General features: G+C 53.7%; 9 protein-coding genes across 9 annotated transcripts; 7 read left to right on the top strand and 2 right to left on the bottom strand.

The window, feature by feature from the left end:
* Position 1: 1 nt before the first annotated feature.
* On the top strand, positions 2-2375 carry PHACADRAFT_259818 (uncharacterized protein). Its single transcript, XM_007398067.1, has one exon. The coding sequence runs from the start codon at positions 1214-1216 to the stop codon at positions 1784-1786; it is 573 nt and encodes a 190-aa protein (XP_007398129.1). The 5' UTR covers positions 2-1213; the 3' UTR covers positions 1787-2375.
* Positions 2376-2384: 9 nt separating this feature from the next.
* Positions 2385-3036, top strand: PHACADRAFT_259817 (uncharacterized protein; the record flags this gene model as incomplete). The annotated part of the gene is made up of 1 exon (XM_007398066.1): positions 2385-3036. A coding segment is annotated over exon 1 (374 nt), but the record flags the coding sequence as incomplete, so codon positions are not given.
* Positions 3037-4238: 1202 nt separating this feature from the next.
* Positions 4239-5466, top strand: PHACADRAFT_259816 (uncharacterized protein). The gene is made up of 4 exons (XM_007398065.1): positions 4239-4300; positions 4351-4570; positions 4625-5118; positions 5176-5466. The coding sequence occupies exons 1-4, from the start codon at positions 4274-4276 to the stop codon at positions 5377-5379; spliced, it is 945 nt and encodes a 314-aa protein (XP_007398127.1). The 5' UTR covers positions 4239-4273; the 3' UTR covers positions 5380-5466.
* A 676-nt stretch (positions 5467-6142) lies between these two features.
* Positions 6143-6721, top strand: PHACADRAFT_98860 (uncharacterized protein; the record flags this gene model as incomplete). The annotated part of the gene is made up of 3 exons (XM_007398064.1): positions 6143-6303; positions 6359-6489; positions 6552-6721. Coding segments are annotated over 3 exons (462 nt in total), but the record flags the coding sequence as incomplete, so codon positions are not given.
* Positions 6722-6872: 151 nt separating this feature from the next.
* Positions 6873-8978, bottom strand: PHACADRAFT_197864 (uncharacterized protein; the record flags this gene model as incomplete). The annotated part of the gene is made up of 6 exons (XM_007398063.1): positions 6873-6881; positions 6939-7514; positions 7570-7778; positions 7829-8438; positions 8489-8685; positions 8735-8978. The coding sequence occupies 6 exons, from the start codon at positions 8976-8978 to the stop codon at positions 6873-6875; spliced, it is 1845 nt and encodes a 614-aa protein (XP_007398125.1).
* A 184-nt stretch (positions 8979-9162) lies between these two features.
* On the top strand, positions 9163-10693 carry PHACADRAFT_175854 (uncharacterized protein; the record flags this gene model as incomplete). Its single annotated transcript, XM_007398062.1, has 3 exons — positions 9163-9187; positions 9225-10419; positions 10459-10693. The coding sequence occupies 3 exons, from the start codon at positions 9163-9165 to the stop codon at positions 10514-10516; spliced, it is 1278 nt and encodes a 425-aa protein (XP_007398124.1). The 3' UTR covers positions 10517-10693.
* A 112-nt stretch (positions 10694-10805) lies between these two features.
* PHACADRAFT_259813 (uncharacterized protein) lies at positions 10806-14278 on the top strand. Its single transcript, XM_007398061.1, has 10 exons — positions 10806-10979; positions 11035-11086; positions 11147-11514; positions 11574-11871; positions 11924-12126; positions 12185-12692; positions 12743-13084; positions 13134-13586; positions 13643-13830; positions 13881-14278. Exons 1-10 carry the CDS (start codon positions 10884-10886, stop codon positions 14220-14222), a joined length of 2850 nt encoding a protein of 949 aa, XP_007398123.1. The 5' UTR covers positions 10806-10883; the 3' UTR covers positions 14223-14278.
* A 202-nt stretch (positions 14279-14480) lies between these two features.
* PHACADRAFT_259812 (uncharacterized protein) lies at positions 14481-15653 on the top strand. Its single transcript, XM_007398060.1, has 3 exons — positions 14481-15027; positions 15087-15281; positions 15332-15653. The coding sequence occupies exons 1-3, from the start codon at positions 14504-14506 to the stop codon at positions 15372-15374; spliced, it is 762 nt and encodes a 253-aa protein (XP_007398122.1). The 5' UTR covers positions 14481-14503; the 3' UTR covers positions 15375-15653.
* A 57-nt stretch (positions 15654-15710) lies between these two features.
* Positions 15711-16845, bottom strand: PHACADRAFT_259811 (uncharacterized protein). The gene has a single exon (XM_007398059.1). It carries the CDS (start codon positions 16714-16716, stop codon positions 15793-15795), a length of 924 nt encoding a protein of 307 aa, XP_007398121.1. The 5' UTR covers positions 16717-16845; the 3' UTR covers positions 15711-15792.
* Between the last annotated feature and the right edge of the window lie 809 nt (positions 16846-17654).

Here is a 17654-nt window from a genome sequence, read left to right as displayed (position 1 = left end):
CTGACGATTTGGTACCCACAGGGCAAGTGCATTACTCGCAAGTTTTCAAAATCTCGGATCAAATAACCTCTTTAGTGCTGCAGGAACAGCATCTTATATCTGCTGTTTTTGATGTTTCGTGTGCATCGTACTCGTATGGGTCATGAAGCGACACTTACTTAACGTCCGGAGCCGTCGAGAAGCACCCAGTAGCTGGTGCGAATCAGCGGAGCGCAACGCAGATTCTCCGTACGCGACGATTCCGATGCTGCTTATAGCGCCCATAGCTTGGCGGATCTGGTCTGTGCCTGCTCCCTATTGGACGGGGGAGTGATCTGGCTAAAGTAACGTCGGATAGGGCGTACATCACGTTTGGGCTGTCCACCGTTAGCCTTCTCTGGAGCACCACCGCGTCTTCCGAGGATGTGGCAGTCGATGCCGCCGACGCGGCCCTCAGCTTGAGCAAGAACGCCACCGCATTCGCTCAAGGGGCCGCGTCGCAGGGTGTGCCCGGCGCTGTGGAGACAGCCCAACCCTCTATTTTAGCTCGCCTGCTCATCACCACCGTCGTCCTTGTCGGACTCTGGCATACAGCCTTCGTCTGCGCGCATTTCTCGCGGCTCGGCTACTCCCTCCCGCCATCCGACGCTCGATGCACACCATCGTCCACCCAGAAAAGGCGATGTTACCATGTTTACGCAGTATGTGATGAGCGCCATGCTGACGTGAGTGTTTCCAACACGCCTACCTTCCCATTCTCACTGCAGCGCGCACGACTAGGCCTCGCTAGCGTCTATGGCTTAATACTCGCTGTTTACTCCCGGAGCATTGTATCAAACGTTGTGGCTATACCAGATACCCTTCGCATAGTGTGTTGGTATTTGTCGACGCAAGAATACGTTAGACCGTGAAAGTATCCACAGTACCCACTCTGCTCACACCGCAGGTAACTTACCCGGTCAATTTTCACACACGTACATCAAGGAACTTCCTCCAACTTCCAACAGACAAAAGGGAAGGGCTCAAAAGAGAGTATTCCGGAATGCGTTGAGCAAACAGCGTTACCGGGCAAACCGCTCGCATAGGGGATTCAGGCAAAAGGAGGGGCACGTGGGCGATTTAAGCGGGAGCAGATGCAACGATCCACGACGAAGACTGCATTGCACATGGGATGAGCGGGCATTATCCGGCAGTGTTTTCCCTCTATCACGCGAGACTAGATAGGGGGTATATCATGTTTGGGCTGGCCGGCGTCAGTCTTCTCTGGAGTACCGCGTCCTCCCGAGGAGCAGTCGATGTCGCCGACGCGACCCTCGAGTTGAGCAAGAACGCCACCGCACTCGCTCAAGAGGTCGTATCACAAGGCGTGCCCGCTGCTCCGAATACATACACTCCTTCGGCCCTTGCTCGACTTCCTGTCGTCGGTGTCGCTCTCGTCGGGCTGTGGCACATAGCCTTCGTCTGCGTGCATTTCTCACAGCTTGGCTACCATCTCCAACCATACAGGGCTCAGCGTGCCTTGCTCGCTCGCGGAAGAGGGTGCCGCCATACTTCCGTAGCATCCGATGAGCACCACGGTGGTGTGAGTGCTTTCACTTTGTCTACTTTCCCGCTCTCTTTGATGCGTGCACGACCAGACTTCGTCATCATCCATAGTTTGATACCCGCGTCTTCCCAGGTCACTCTAGTGCCAGATTTTATAGTACATCAGGGCGTTAGGATTCATTTGATGAATCAATACGGACTGCAGCTACGGTATGTATGCTGTCTACGAGAAACTTTTGCTTTCCGCACTTACAGAGTATAGAGCGTTCCGAAGTCACCCAACGAAAGACGTGCATAATGTATATGTATATACTATTGTAGGCAAGGATACTCTCTTACAAGGGGCGCAATGGACGTGTATGCAATGTTGCGAGCTTTGCTTAGAGAGAGAGCGCGACTTGCACGGCTCGATAGCACCGACATCCAAGATGCCTGGAGAGATTTCACCACTACCCTGCTGAACACTTGGCATTGGTCTGCAAGAGACTGTGTACGGATCATTCTGTGAGTTCAGGATGCCACTCGAGGCTTCTTGACGCTGATACTCAGCAACTCCGTACTTACAGGGCGAATGCGTTGCTTGCAAAATTCTACAACCACGGTCCGAGCTCCGCCCTCGGTGTTGCCGACGCAGTGTCTTATATCTGTTGCTGCTGCTGCCTTGTGTGCATCATACTCGTATGGAGCATGACGCGACATTTGGTCGACATCCGGGAGCGTCGAGAAGCGCCTCGCAATCTGTGCAGGACAACGGAATGCAACGCAAATTCTCTCTATGCGGCGACTCCGATGCTGCTTGCAGCTCCAATAGCTTGGCGAATCTGGTGTGTGCCTTCCGTCAGTTCTACAAAGAATGAGTGGCTGGAACGTCGACGCGCAGGGCGTATGTTACGTTTGCGCTGACTGTTGTCAGTCTCCTTTGGAGCTCCGCTTCCTTCAGAGATATGACAGGCGATGTCGCCAACGCAGCCCTTGAGCTGACCAAGAACGCCACCGCGCTTGCTCAAGAGGTTGCATCGCAGGACATGCCCGCCGCTGCGGAGAATCACGCCTCCTCGATCCTAGTTCGCCTTCTTGTCACCGCTGTCGCCCTTGCCGGACTCTGGCACATAGCCTTCGTCGGCACGCATTTCTCGCAACTTGGCTACTTCCCTTCGCCACACGACGCTCGATGCGCACTCACCCGTGGAGGAGAACGTTGCACCTGTGCAACATCCGATGGGCGTCATGCTGGTGTGAGCGCTTTCACTTTGCCTGTGTGCTCGTCCTCGTTGATGTGTGTGTGTGTGGACAGGCGTCCCCGGAGTCCATGGTTTGATATTCGTTTCTTATCTCTTGCCAGATCGTCCCACCGGACATTGCAGCTAACATAAGACGTCCTTCGCAGAATGCCGGTGTTCTTGACACGTCGATACTTCAGATCGTTCAAGGATAGGCCGTATGTATCTTATTTACATGCGAGAAATCTCGCTGCGTTGTGAGTTGCCATATGATCGTTTTCGGCTTCTCTCTGACCGGTGGATTTGAACTCTTCCGTGATGTAGTGAACCAGGCTAGCGACACGCATTGGGAGTCGGAGACGCTCTGTCAACACTTTACACAGGTGGATTACTGTCACCTTAATATCGACTTCATATACGGAGCTACTCACTCTGTGTTTTCTGTGTCATTGTCATCTTTTAGCCAACCTCGTCCCGTAGGTAGTATTAGAGGGCCTGGCGTGCCACACATGCCGACCGTCCCTGCTCTGCTATAAAGAGAACGGTCCGCATCTTTACTAACTCAAAATTGCCGCCGTGATTTACAAGCTCTACGTCGATCACGCCAATGCTGAAAGAAATGAACATGTGCCTGGGATGAGAGTAAGCTCGTCGTCTTGGACGCTGACGACGGCGATTCTCACCAGTACGGGCACTACTTATTTCCGACCGTAGCACAGGCCCTCATGTAACAGTAGTCTTACGGGCCTCACAGTAATAAATATGTGGAATCAGGAAAAGAAAAGAAAGAAAAAGAAAAAGTCGGCAGCGGCACTGATCTCGCGCTTATTTATTTACACCCGCCACTGGACCAGGGTTCCTGGATCTACTTCCCTGCTTGCCCTTTGACCTCTCCCACTGACGAGATGTCGAACCCCACACGCCCCCGAGAGACTGAACTCTGCTCAAAGCTCTGCGCGATGCGAAGCTCAAGCCGATGAAACATGGTCTCCGGCTGTTCGGACCGCCCCAGCACGCTCTCAGCGATATATGGATCATATGCAACGTCTTGCGGGCCTGCACGCTTCCCTCACCCGACGAAAGGCACTTGACGTTCGAGCTTTGGGCCCGATACCAGTATACTCTCGCTACTTGTCAGCTATTCGAGCGTACCGACCTCCCATATACCCTCGATACAACTTCCTACCTAGCTGGCCACGAGTCTATTCGATCCTCGCCGGATGCTTTATTTCGCGGAGTCTGGTACATGATGCATGAAAGGCAGCATCGACGGGACCGCCGGGCCAGGCCTTCCGCTCGGAGAAACGCATAAAGAGACGTCATGGCTCACAGATCGATCCAAGCGTTTCACCCTCAAAAACCGCGCCAGGGGACTGCGCTAGGAGGAAAAGAGAGGAAAGAAACAAGATGGCTCGGATGATGATATGCGGTACGTGCTCAAACGCACACTTTGTTTGCGCAGAGGACAACAGCTGACATATCCTGTTATCGCAGGAGACCTCGCGTGGGCTCACAAGGAGTGTGAAGAGATGTTCGCTGGTGTTGCGGATGTTATTGTAAGTATACACTCAAATGACCTACTAGCTTTCGTTGAGTGCAGTGCTAGCGCATGGACTCGCCTGACCGAGTAGACTTCCTCAAGAACTTGCAGGCAGGCGGAAAATATGAAGGCGTCGTCGGCATCTATAGACACAACATCTCTGCGGATCACATCGGTATCTTCGATCAAGAGATTGTCGATGCGCTCGCGGAGAGTGGTGTCAAGTGGATTGCGCACAACGGTGCCGGGTATGACCAGATTGATGTCTTGAGATGCAAGGAGGAGGGTATGTTGCATTTCTCTATAAGCTTAGGAGTCTTCTCAAGGGCGCGCTTCACAGGCATTACCGTCTCCAACACTCCAGGAGCCGTCGACGATGCCACAGCAACAACAGCTTTGTACCTCATGATTTCAGCCCTCCGCCAGTTTTCCAAGGCCGAACGCGACGCCCGCTCGGGGCTTTGGAAGTCGCAGCTGCGCTCAGGAAACGCCCACGACGCGACTGGGCGCACACTCGCGATCCTTGGACTTGGCGGTATTGGGCTGCGCCTTGCGGAGCTCGCGCACGCCTTCCCGATGCGCATCGTGTATCACAGCCGCCACAAGGCCGAGCATGCGCCCGAGTGGTGCGAGTACTTCCCTGCGGATAGGCTCGACGAGATGCTCGCCATCGCGGACGTACTGAGCGTGCATGTGCCGCTCAGAAAGGAGACGGAGGGCCTCGTCGGCGAGGAGATGGTCCGGAAGCTCAAGAAGGGCGCGATCATCGTGAATACGGCGCGGGGGAAGGTCATCGACGAGGCTGCCATGATTCGCGCGTTGGAGGATGGGCATGTGAGTGGAAATCACTCCTTCAATGGACAGCAACGTTGACGTCAGCGTCCTTCTCAGCTCGGCGCCGTTGGCCTGGACGTCTACCCTGACGAACCCTCAGTGAACCCTCGCCTCTTCGACTTCCCGAACGCGACGCTGCTCCCACACATGGGAACGGAGACATGCGATTCGCAGAAGAAGATGGAGATTCGCGCGCTCTCAAACTTACTCGATTACCTTACAAAAGGCAAGGGATCCGATATCGTCCCCGAAATGCAGTAACACTGCATTCGTCTCGGTTTCAGCGGATTATAGGATCCGGGAACGAAAAGTGTACTGTTAGATATATACTGTCATGCAAGCGAAATTAGATCACCACAGTTGTGATAGCTTCCTGAGACTGAATGATGAAGAATGGATGGGCGACATACACCACGAGGCGTACACGAGGCCAAGGTCGAGGCGATGCGCAACCGGAACGTATATAAGTCGACAAGCATGGTCTCCTGAGCGTTCTATCTCCTTGCTACCCGCTTCATCTTAGCACCTACGCATCATGGCGACTACAGCTGCTCAGACAACACCACAGGCCAGTGGGTCTGGCGGCGCTCTTGCAGGCACCTCACGCAATGGTCCAGACACGGATCAGCTGCGCGAAATGATAGGTGTCACGAAGGCCACGATGGCCACGATGTCAGTCCGAGATGTCCAGATAGCCCCGAACGCTGAGTGAATGTCTGCAGAGGCCAGCAGTTCCGTACGCTACACGAGCAGCAGGCCAAGATCGCCGCGTTGTCCCCTTCAATGGTAAGTCTCTTCGCCCCTGCTGCCAGAACGTGCTGAGAAATATTATTAGCAAGATGCCGCAGCGCAAATCGAAGGTATGCGCAAACAGATTCGCAAACAGGATAAGAGGACGCAGGTGCGGATGCAGGAGGTGAAAGACCTCATACAGGAGCAGCTCAAGGACCAGGCGACAAGACAGCTAGAGTACGTGCTGACGGGGGCATCTGATATAATTTTATAATTTTCGTGACCGACTGGGTACAGATCGCATATCCAGGAGGAGATCAAGCGCGAGCTCGCGCGGCAGGTCCGGCAGCAAGTGGACCTGCAGCTCCGGGAACACATACCCGTGACGCTCCAGGAGCAAGCGCAAGAGAGCAAGCGGCAGCTGGTGGAAGTCAAGCATGCGCTCATGAATTCGTGAGTGCCGCCACCTCGTTGTTCTCAGTGTGCGTCTGAAGCTGGTATCGATTAGCGAGGCGCGACGCACGAACTCGATCCTGCGCACCGACAACTTGCAGGACCAGCTCGCAGTCGTGCTCAAGCCGGACGGCACGAAGAGCAACGTGTACCCGCATAACCTTCACTCGCTATTTGCTTACGATGGTGAGCAAGACCGTAGTTTACTCGGCAGGAATGGCGAGTTGCCGATTTAACTGCATCTATAGATGATATGCTCAAGTTACTTCTGCGTGATCATGACCTAACTATCGCAGACCAAAGGGAGAAAAATCTAAATAGATTTATGGCACACATCGGTGAGTGCAACAATTACATCCGAGCAACGACACTCAGCGTAAAATACAGGGGTCGGTTTCCGCCTCGTGCCCATCCCTAGCACCCCAGGGGTCAATGAAGCGGAAAACGAGTCTGTGTCCTCGCCGATACGGGAGACTATCACATAGACTTGTGTAAATTTGGCGCTTTGTTTTGATATTCATAGGTCGTTTTCGTGATTGGACTGAATGGTGTGAATCCGATGCAAGCGACTATAGCTTCTGCAGGTTTCGTCAGAAGTGCTCGGCTCTAGCGTAATTGAACTCACCATTTATTACATCGTCCTGTAACAGCAAATGCGCCGGGAGAAAATGAGGTATGACCAACCCGCCGCCATCGTCCTCGTCGTCATTCTCTTCATCGTCCTCATCGTCCTCATCGACTTGGATTATCTCACCCTCATCCTCTTCAGCATCCCATACCGGAAGGTATGTGCCATGATCAGGATTGTGGTGGGCAGCTTGCCAAAGCTCAGGGTCCGGCTCTCCATCGGCGTCCTCGTCTTCCGCTTGGAAAGTACCAGGCATATGTGGCTGCAGTAATTCAATCTCATCGGAATCTGAAGAATCCACAGCATCACTGTCGCCATCTAGCTCATCCGGCATCGCGCGAGGGTCCCAGATGAAGAACATGCGGCCCTGCGACATCTGCAGACATGTCACATTGCGCAGAGCGCGAGCCTGATTGAACGGCAGGATCTGGCAGCATTGGAGGAATGGAAAGGGCGACTGGGCAATGGCGACGCGTGCAGGAATGTTGCATGACAGGTCAGCTTCGCGCCGTTCCTGAGCTCGGTCCGCAACAAGAATGCCGTGCTGTGTGGCGTCCAGAGTGATGACGAAGACTCCTGAAGACTGAGAAAACCACGTCATAGCTGGAACACGTCATTCCGAGAGGTCAAGAACTTACTGTGATGACGCCGACGCGACCGAACTCGAAGGCCAGGTATATAGCCGACCCTGGCCCTCTACCCAACCGTGACTGATTGAAAGTCAATGTAAGGCTAGCATCCTCAAGCTTGACGCGGTTCATGATGATAGGAATGATATCCTTGATCAACAGGAGCGAGCAGTCCTTCGTAAGTGCAGCGATCGTTCTACCGTCATTGGAGGCATGGACTGCACATGACATCAGCTATCGTTCCGATAAATCCGGGAAGGGGACGCACCGGCCACATATTGAGAGTAATGATGGGGATCCAATAGTCCCGGTTCGGGACTTCGGGGGAACACAGCGAAGTCATTTACGTCAGGTGGGGGAACCGAGGCTGGAGTGAATACGATAGACTTGTAGTGCTGGCCTGCCGGAGACGTTCGCATGTACCACACACACGCACCCGAGGTTCGGTCAAACAGTCTGAGCTGCCTGCTGCCGCAGATGATTACATGCAGCGGGCTGAGCTCGACATAGTTGATGTCTCCGAGTATCTCACCCGCCATCGGTGTTTGAATATCTGGAATGACCCGCGCGATGTCACATCTAGGCACGTCCCAAAGATATGCTTTCTCCGGCCCTGCCACTAGGAGCATCGGGTACACGAAACGATAGGCTCGGGTGTGCTCGGGTGTGGTAAGGACTGCCCATGGCTTGAATGCGGCCTTGCTTTCAGGAAATAAAGGAGCGATACATTGGTAAACGCGATATTGTGACTCGTCGCGCGATGCGGGGCTTTCTTCAGGCTCTGACGCGATGCGCCAGACTTCTTTTCCATGGCCGAAACGATCGAAGATGAGGAAGCCATTGCCATATTCGCAATGTGCATATCGGCGCACATAGGCCTAAATAACATAGGTTGCCAATCACAGATGTAAGCCTTGTCAACACTCACGGGTGGGAAAGACCATAGATTGGTATCTGTTTCCAGATCTCGCACATTCAAACCTCCATCTTGATGAGTAGTTATGAGAAAACCACGCTCTTCATCAATTTTGATTCTGTGCAGATCGTCGTGGGCTTCTGCAAGCCCTCTACACCACGCAGCACCTCGTCCCAACCAATTCTTCTCGGTTTGGTACCGCTGTCTGCCTGCGTGCTGTGAGACGACCTTGTCTAGAACAAATGGCGTACGCCTCACAAAAGCCAACCCATGTAGATACATCTTTGACAGCGGTTTTGGCTTGCTGGATAGCTTGGTCGAGGGTCATCTCAGGAGACGAGATGAAGCCGTGGTGAGACGCCGCATTCCGGTAGATGTAGGGTCCATGCTCGACAAAGCGCTGATTCCACTGTTTCGACGTTTGCCTAAGCACACTTAGCGACTGTAGTGGGAGGCATTTCAAGATGCATAACAAGAGTTCGGGAGGCAGAGACTCGAGCATAGTTGACGATCCCGCTCAAGATCCAGTCGCATCAGGCGCCGGACGGCCTCATTTGTTTGTTCTTATTAGGATCCAAAGCCGATCCCTTCCTTTTCTAGCGACCTCGGCCCGCTCTCAGTTTGGAACTTCTGGCGTCTAACCACTTTGCGTTTTGCCATAGTACAAGCAAGGTGTCCCCAGTTACATGGTACGTCGGCCCCCTGATCAGAGTACCGTGCTACTCACCCACAGTGAAGCATACTAAAGGATATATTGACCAAGTCTATGATGCATACACTCGTCTCAGTCATGATCAGCTCGTTCTCTTTCTTTCCGCTCGGGCATTACCAACCCATGGTACCGATAGCGAACTCGCCTACCGACTCACAGAGTTCGATATTCAGACGTATCACTTTCCCTCGGACACAAATGGACATTTCATGAACGGGTCAGGCCCTACAGGTCCCAGCAAACCTCGCTCACGTCCTGTCAAAGCACCGGACCTGCCAGTAGAGCTTCTTGCTGAGATCATGGACCATGTCGGCGACTGGGAATTAACGAAGGCTGTCGGCGTCCCTACCTCTCTTCCTCAGCCCCTCGATTGGCACGACGCGAGCCAGACGGACTACGCTATCCTCTCCGGCTATCTCCCACTCATTCGAGCGGCAGACCCCAACGCGCACCCACCAACAAAGATCAGTGCCACACTGATGGTGCGCTTTGGCTATGTGCGGGTGCTAGAGTACTTCCTCACATATCACCGTTACATCTTCCACGACCTCTATAAGTGCGACCTACTACCGATCGCGGCGTCTCTGCACGGGCGAGCTGCTGTCCTCTCCTGGTGGAAAAATGCTTCAGAACAATATCCTAATGATATCCCTGTACCTGAACCCTCATCAGTAGCGGAGGCCATCGAGGGCGCGTCGCGGAATGGCCATGTCAACTCGCTCGACTGGTGGCTCAACTCTAGCATACCTTTGGAATATGGTGAAGCGGCGCTCGAGATGGCCAGTGCGAAAAACCGGATCGAGGTGCTCAACTGGTGGAAACGAAATAGCAAGGAGCGGACGGTGCACATGAAGATCGGCAGGGTCATGGACATGGCGAGCAACGCTGGACACGTCGGGGTCCTTGACTGGTGGGCAAAGCATCAGCCTGAAATCAAGTACGACCGTCAGGCGATGTACCATGCGAGCTGCCATGGCAAGGTCGAGGTGCTGCAGTGGTGGCTCGATAGCGGACTCCAGCTCCTCTTCGATCCCGACGCGCTGATTGGCGCAACCAGGCACAACCGGCCAGAAGTATTGGAATGGTGGGACAAGAGCGGCTTGCCAATACAGTATCGCATGTGCGACATTGAAGAGGCCCTTGAGGATGCCATAGGCGGCGGCGAAGCAGCGAGACAATGGTGGAGACGCAAGGGAGTGGACTTCAACGCGAATGACAAGGAGTGGATGAAGTATCGGAGTCTCAATGATCCGTACGTCCTTCCATTAAGTGCTACTGAGACTGCTCACACTCGCCTCTATATCGCAGAGCCTAGTTCCCATCCGTAAATACGATGGCCGAGCGACGCGCTTCTCAATCCTTCCTTTCCTAGCCACAGGATTATCGATTAATGTGTGCATCTTTCCTCTCCTTCGATGTAGACACTATTTTCATCGGCTCACGCTGATGCATGCTGCTCTTGCTATGAATCAATGCTATTCGTGCAGCATTCTGCGTCGTCACGGCCAGCGCGATAAGATCTGATCTGACATCACGGAAAGATAAGATAGCCGGACTGACGTGGCAGATATCACGCATCATTTGAGCCGCGTTCTGACCTTGTCCTCGACCGCCCTGGTCGCCTGCAACGTTACTTGCAGACAGCATACGCTCAACCTCACGGCTTTGGACAGTCTCGCTATCGGTTTGCACGCCATGAAGACATCAAAGCGCAAGTCACGAGCTCGGAAAGCTACCTACATTGCATTCGGCTTAGTCGTGCTAGCTACCGCGTCGTGCGCGAACGCAGAGGTACGTGTGCTGTCATCTGCGCAACCACACAAATAGGATGACCTGTTATTCGAAGGTTATCTCCAATGATCCGCGAACAGACCAGCTCATAGACCCCGCAACGGAAGGTGCGGACTCTTCGTGCATCGAAACGCCCGCACACCTGGATGCTAAAGCTGGAGTTGCAGCTGCGCGAGCCTACAAGCAGGCTATGCTGACACTATCCCACATGAACGCACATCCTTATGCGTATCGGGAAGAGACACCGCATGTCCCGTATGGTGCGCAGGGGTACCCGACGTCGTTTTGGTCTGTACTCCTGCCAAACATGCAAGGCCAAGGGCCCATTGCCAGTGCTATGCGGATAGCGCTGAAGCTTCGACACCAGACATGGATACCCTCGTTTGTGACGAAGTTCTTGGGGAAGGAGCTTGGTGGAGGGCGCAAGAAAGAGGAGGAGCTGCAGAGCAAAGCTGTCAAGGTTTTGGACCTTCTGCAGCATGCCGCAGAGTTAGGGCACACAGACGCGTTATATGCGCTTTCTCAGCTGTACTTGGTGCGTGACATACTGTGTTGTTTGGTCGCGTATATGTTAACGTAAGAGGGATGTCGCAGCTCCCGCCAAATAACTTCTTCCCTGCAGAGTCGGCCCTAGCCTACGAAGCCCTCAATAATCACGCGTCCATCACTGGCAATGCATCTTCACAAGCTCTGCTTGGCTTCTTCCATGCTACTGGCTACCACGACTCAGTGCCAGTTGACCAGGCCAAGGCTCAACTATACCTTACCTTCTCTGGACACGGCGGACACAAGGGCGCCCAAATGGCCATGGGATATCGCTATTGGAGTGGCATTGGTGTTGCAGAAGACTGCATGACGGCGCTCGGCTGGTACGAGCAAGCTGCAGAACAAGGTTCGTAAGGCATATCACATGTAGCCACGCCGTCTGATTGAACTGCTTTTAGCTATCGCAAAGTTCATGTCGGGTCCTCCAGGTGGCAGGACTCTTCCACTAATACCTCCGCGCTTATCTGACCTCGAAGGCGGCGTGTATGGCCCTGGAGCAAGTGTGGCGTCCACCGGCTTGAATGCTGCTCGGCCTGTAATTAAAACTGCCAACGCACGTGCTGCTGGCGAGACTTGGGATGATCTTCTGGAGTATTATTCAGTAAATTATATCCCTCTTAGCACTTAGCATTGCATCGAAACTGACTAGCGCTTCACAGTTCAATGCAGACCGTGGCGAGGTCGACTTTGCCTACCGCTTGGGCAAGATCTTTTACCAAGGCAGCATATACGGCTCTCTCGGTGGTATTGCTTCTGGGGGAGACGGTGCAAGCAGAGTACAGCGTGATTTTCACACCGCGAGGCACTACTTTCTCCACATCGCCCGCCAAGTCTGGCCCCGAGACCCTGCCAACCCTAAGCAAGCCCAGCCATCATCAAAAGAAGAACGGGTGCCGAATGCCGGTTACGCTGCGCTAGCTGCTGGCTATATCGGGCGAATGTTACTGCGTGGCGAAGGCATGAAGCAGGATCCCGTCATGGCGAAGCTGTGGTTCGAGCGGGGCGCTGAGTACGGTGAGAAGGAATCTTTCAACGGCTTGGGCATCATATGGCGCGATGGGCTGGTGGATGGAAAGAAAGATATACAAAAGGCCATGGCGTACTTTCAGGCGGCGGCCAGTCAAGAGCTTGCTGAGGCTCAGGTACAACTTGGCAAATATCACTATGGTGCGTCAGGTCCTCGCGGCTCTGTTTAACGCGCTTCTCACCTATCGTAGCGCGCAGTGAGCTCAAGCTTGCTACCGCTTTCTTCGAGGCCGCCATCCGCCAAGGTTCACCCTTTGAAGCGTACTACTATCTTGCCGACATCCAGGCCCGTATCGCCCGAAGCCCGACTACTCCTCCTGATATTGCAGGCAGCTCTTGTGCAATTGCCGTCTCTTTCAGCAAACTCGTTGCAGAGCGCGGCATCTGGGAAGAGAACCTGCTTCGCGATGCCGAAGTTGCGTGGAGCTCCGGCACGACGCGGGGGAAGGAGCTTGCGATGCTGAAGTGGTGGGTCGCTGCTGAACGCGGCTTCGAGGTCGCGCAGAACAATCTCGCGTTCGTTCTTGATCAAGGTTTGTGCATGTTAACTGCGTCAACATTGTACTGAATAGTCGCCCCCAGACAAAAGTATCCTCCGCTTCACGAGATTCGCGCCCTACTTTCCTTCAAATGACACCGCTCGCCTGGCTCTAACTCAATGGACGCGTTCCGCCGCCCAACGGAACATTGATGCGCTGGTCAAAGTTGGGGACTACTACTACCATGGTCTCGGCGTTCCAGACGAGCCGGCATCAATCCGCTACGAGAAGGCTGCAGGGTACTATCAGTCTGCTGCCGATACTCAGATGAGCGCGCTAGCGATGTGGAATTTGGGATGGATGTACGAGATGGGCATGGGTGTCCCGCAGGACTTCCATCTTGCCAAGCGCCATTACGACTTGGCATTAGAGACGAACAGCGAAGCGTATGTACCTGTAATCATCTCGCTTGTTAAGCTGCACGCGAAGAGCTTGTGGTATGCCCTGCTGGGCGGGCCGGACAACCTAAACCTGTGGAATTACGATTTGGAAGAAGGTGCGCATCAGTGTAGCCTTATTTTGCAGCTAAAACTCACCTAGGTTGATGGACAGAGCAAGCCGTCCAGGCCGCGACTGGCTACTACGAGATTGACGAGGGCCAGAGTGCCCAGTCAGAAGACATTTATCATGCTGAGGAGGAAGATGGACCGTGGTACCCTGGCCGAGCTCGCGAAGAGTTTAATCGTCGCCGTCGAGGACAAGACCGGGCAGATATCAATGAAGACGATGACCCAGTACAGGTGAGCAAGCTAGATCTGCGTCAAGTGCGCTTCGACTGACAAAGAGACAGTGGGCAAGAAACCGGAGGCGAGAAGAGAGCGAACGTGAGGGCGATTTCGGACCCGAAGACTATTTTGAAGGTGCTTTGCGTGGTGGCTATCGCGGCGAAGAAGAGGTTGACCAGTTGATCGAGACCATGGCCTTGGTGCTCCTATGCGTGACAGTGTCGGTGCTGCTATACATTCGTAGACGGTGGGTAGAGCGTCTTCGGCGAGAAGAACAACAGAGGCAACGGCAGCAGCAGCAAGGGGCTGTGCAAGGCAACGGAGCTGCCCGGCCGCCTCAGGCTGGCGGACTGTACCCAGCTCCGAGAGATCCTCCTCGTGAACAATGGCCCGGTGGTGTCCAATAGTTCCCTTATGTTGCTTGCTCTGCTGTATACATCTTCACAAACAAAGTGCTTGGAAGACAAAGTCCGATGGTTCTGCTTGGGCTTTCGCGGCTGCAGTGGAAAACGGGCGAATGCAAAAAATGTGGCCCTTGGGTCGAGTGGCGCTCCTAGAACGGTAACTGTTTGGCGCTGTTCGGGCGTCTAGCAATGTGTACCTCCCAAGTTCATTTTAGTCCACGTCCGCCATCCTCTCTCCCGTCTCTCACTGTCGTAAAAACTCATCTGTGCCCCTCTTTGCCACCATGTCTCTCGACATCAACAAATACACGGGTCAGATACGCGACATTCTCTCTGCACCGGGCATCGACCTCACCACGATTAGTGCAAAACGCGTCCGCAAGCAGCTCCTTGAGCAGAACGAGGACCTCACACCCGAGCTCATCAAAGAGCATAAGGAAGGACTGGATACCCTCATTGGCTCCGTATATGAGGAAGTTAGCGGTGGGATGGGCGAGGGCCAGGACGACGAGGACTCGGTCAAGCGCAAGCACGAGGACGGCGAGGATGAGGTGGACGAGGACACCCCTGCGCCTAAGAGGAGCAAAAAGGACACAGAGCGTGGCGATGCTGAGCTTGCTCGCAAGCTCTCCAAGGCACTTAATGGCCGCGAACGCGGTGCAAGGGCCGCAGCTCCTAAGGCTAAGGTCAAGCGAGGGAAAAAGGGTGCGAAAAGCGCCGCCGTCGTTGACTCGGACGGCGACGGCGATAACGATGGCAAGGCGAAACCGAAGAGGAAAGGCGGCTTCACAAAGGAGTATATCCTCAGGTGTGTTCCGGTGTTTATCATTTGCCTGCCTGCGTACTAAATCAAGTATTCATTTACAGTCAGCCCCTGGCGGAACTTCTTGGCGTAACGCAGCTCTCACGACCACAGGCAGTCAAGCACATATGGGTCTACATCAAGGAGAAGGACCTCCAAAATCCTGCAGACAAGCGAGAGATCATCTGCGACGAAAAAATGAAGAAGATCTTCAACGTCGACAAGATTGGCATGTTCCGCATGAACCAGATGCTGGGAGAGTGCGTATCCTTCACCATCTGGTCCGTAGTCGTCACTTATTCTCCTCCAGACACCTCCAAGAACCGGCACCGGCCCCGACCGAGGCGGCATAGCTCGTGTCGTGGCTCCGCCACCTATCTCTGTCGTTATCTGCGCCTCTCATTCACTATCCTGCTATTGTTAATGTGCCAAATTACTTTCAGGTCATAGCACCTGTTGTGCTGATTGCCATGTAATCTTGTATCGCGTATCTTACGAGCGACTAACTACTGTTTCTTTTGCATCTCTACAGCCCTTCCTTGGGAAGTCCTGTGCCACACCCACAGTTACTCTGTACCTGTTGCGGCTGGGCATTCGTTCCACCTAATGCTACTACTTTACTGTACATACCCACTGATGAATTGACGGGTGTTGTCACAAGATGCGAGCTACACGAAACAGGTCAGTCCGGTATCGGACAATATTCACCGGAGACTTGCCTCCGAGCTGTCCCGCTCGCAAAGTAAGCATACTGTTGGGAGTGTCGAAGGGCTATGAATGTCGACCTAGCCAGTCGAGACAACCCTTGGCATGACGGAGGCTGGCCTGACTAGCAGGATCTGCCTCAACCTGCGTCTGCAGCAACATCTCCGCAACAAGGCGAATCTCACTTTCTGAAACGTCTTCGACCCTGGCTGCGCTTCGCAGATAACACCATAGTGACTCGTGCTCCGGAAACGCCTCTACCAACGACTTCGCGTGTGTGTACACTGATTGGAGCGTTGTAGGTGGTGGCATTTCCGCGGCGCGGATAAGCAAGACTAGCCGGCAATGGTACTGCATAGCGGTGTAGTCGCTGACGTGGCGGTCTATCCAGAGCGAGACGTTGACCATCTCCTCAAGCGGCAAGTCTAGGTATCCACAGTCCTTTTCGCCCTGTAGCAAGCTCATGAGGGCGTCCAGACACTGCGCCCGGTGCGTCCAGGCGAAATAGTTACGCTCGTACGTCGTTGCGGCGAGGGTACAAGCGTCGAACTCTGCGCGGAGTTGAGAGGGGGATATGGCTAGATGTCGTAGAGAATCCTCGTCTCTGATGCTTTCCCGGCTATTTGATGGTATATTCGATGAAACAGCTCGACGGCGGCATAGGTGCTGCAGGAGCCATCGTCGGTGATGCCATAGAAGCGAGTGCTTCGCACACTCTCGAACGGTGAGTAGTGCTCTCGTGAACAACAGCTCTCGCTCTAGATCCAGGTGACCACTCTCAGCGGTGCGCTTCCGCGCATTCCAAGCGGAATGATGCCCTGGATTGGCCACGAGTAGGACCGCGGTGGTCCTAACTATGGTAGCGGCAAGGTTGACGTCGATAGAGTGTGGGATAGACCTTAACAGAAGCCTCGCCTGATTGAAAGCTGGTGCTGCTTCGAGGTAGGCTTTGTAGAGACTCTTCTGGGGAATGCCCAGATTGCCTTCCATGAGCAAGAATTCTCGCGGCGTCTCGGCGGGGCTGGGATCGAGTGTCAACCACTCTTTCCCATCTCCTGGAAGAATCTCAACAGAGATCCTATCGAATTCTTGTTAGACGCAACGAAAGATGGTACATCGCACTACGTACAGGGAACTGCCCAATGCGGTACCGAGTTGTGTCGCGGTCCCCATCGTTTATGAAGCCACTTGCTACACAGCGACTCAGCACTGTTCGACGAATGCACGTAATGTGTCATACTCTACAGCAACGTCAATGGTCGAGAGCTGAGATTCGTGAGAATGCTGTTCGAGCATCAAGGATAAATCGATAAAGGAATCCGGCGTCGATTTGGCGCTTTTTTCTTTGCATAGCAGACTTGTTTTGGTTTGTTTTTAAGGCATTCCTGAACAACAAGGATATCCAATCCAGACAGAGACCTACACCGCCAACTTGCGCACGGGTGATGACCAGGTGAAAAGCGCTCGCGGGGAACAGAAGCCGTGCGTCTGATCTCAGAGTCAGTGCGTCTGAAAATCAGGAGTATTCTGACATCATTCGGACCGTACGAGTTCACGTCTGCAACACGCCCGAGCGTACGTCCGCAACACATATGTGCGGATTCCGTGTAACATGAGCAGTTCGCACATAAGTCAGCCAATATTTCTGAACCGGATTTCCTCTCGCCGCCGTACAATTTCGTGCACATCAGGCGTTCAATGTGTGGATAATTAGTCATTTATTTGGTATATATGCGGAGGTCATGCTGCTACTACATTAATCGGCATTATTGACAATCTCGTCAATTTCCCGTTGCCACACGTTGGCGGTCCGAGGGAGCGAAGCCGATTCTGCCATGTTTTCTACACCATGAATGCGGCGATCCTCCTTCAATGTGTCACGAAAATAGCTGCGATGAAGATCAGCGGTGCACGGAGTAAAGTTATAT

The sequence above is a fragment of the Phanerochaete carnosa genome (assembly GCF_000300595.1).
Source record: "Phanerochaete carnosa HHB-10118-sp unplaced genomic scaffold PHACAscaffold_7, whole genome shotgun sequence".
Classification (NCBI taxonomy): domain Eukaryota; kingdom Fungi; phylum Basidiomycota; class Agaricomycetes; order Polyporales; family Phanerochaetaceae; genus Phanerochaete; species Phanerochaete carnosa.
Note: the sequence above shows the minus strand (reverse complement) of the source record. Positions and strands in the feature narration are given on the sequence as shown.

Excerpts from the sequence above, each read along its gene's own strand:
- PHACADRAFT_259812 (XM_007398060.1), top strand. The coding sequence starts at position 14,504 with ATGTCTCTCGACATCAACAAATACACGGGTCAGATACGCGACATTCTC. Across the intron at positions 15,028-15,086 it reads ACAAAGGAGTATATCCTCAG|TCAGCCCCTGGCGGAACTTC; the intron begins GTGTGTTCCGGT and ends ATTCATTTACAG. Across the intron at positions 15,282-15,331 it reads ATGAACCAGATGCTGGGAGA|ACACCTCCAAGAACCGGCAC; the intron begins GTGCGTATCCTT and ends ATTCTCCTCCAG.
- PHACADRAFT_259813 (XM_007398061.1), top strand. The coding sequence starts at position 10,884 with ATGAAGACATCAAAGCGCAAGTCACGAGCTCGGAAAGCTACCTACATT. Across the intron at positions 11,515-11,573 it reads CGCTTTCTCAGCTGTACTTG|CTCCCGCCAAATAACTTCTT; the intron begins GTGCGTGACATA and ends GGGATGTCGCAG. Across the intron at positions 12,693-12,742 it reads ACTTGGCAAATATCACTATG|CGCGCAGTGAGCTCAAGCTT; the intron begins GTGCGTCAGGTC and ends CACCTATCGTAG.
- PHACADRAFT_259811 (XM_007398059.1), bottom strand. The coding sequence starts at position 16,716 with ATGGAAGGCAATCTGGGCATTCCCCAGAAGAGTCTCTACAAAGCCTAC.
- PHACADRAFT_259818 (XM_007398067.1), top strand. The coding sequence starts at position 1,214 with ATGTTTGGGCTGGCCGGCGTCAGTCTTCTCTGGAGTACCGCGTCCTCC.
- PHACADRAFT_259816 (XM_007398065.1), top strand. The coding sequence starts at position 4,274 with ATGTTCGCTGGTGTTGCGGATGTTATT. Across the intron at positions 4,571-4,624 it reads CTTGAGATGCAAGGAGGAGG|GCATTACCGTCTCCAACACT; the intron begins GTATGTTGCATT and ends CGCGCTTCACAG. Across the intron at positions 5,119-5,175 it reads GCGCGTTGGAGGATGGGCAT|CTCGGCGCCGTTGGCCTGGA; the intron begins GTGAGTGGAAAT and ends CGTCCTTCTCAG.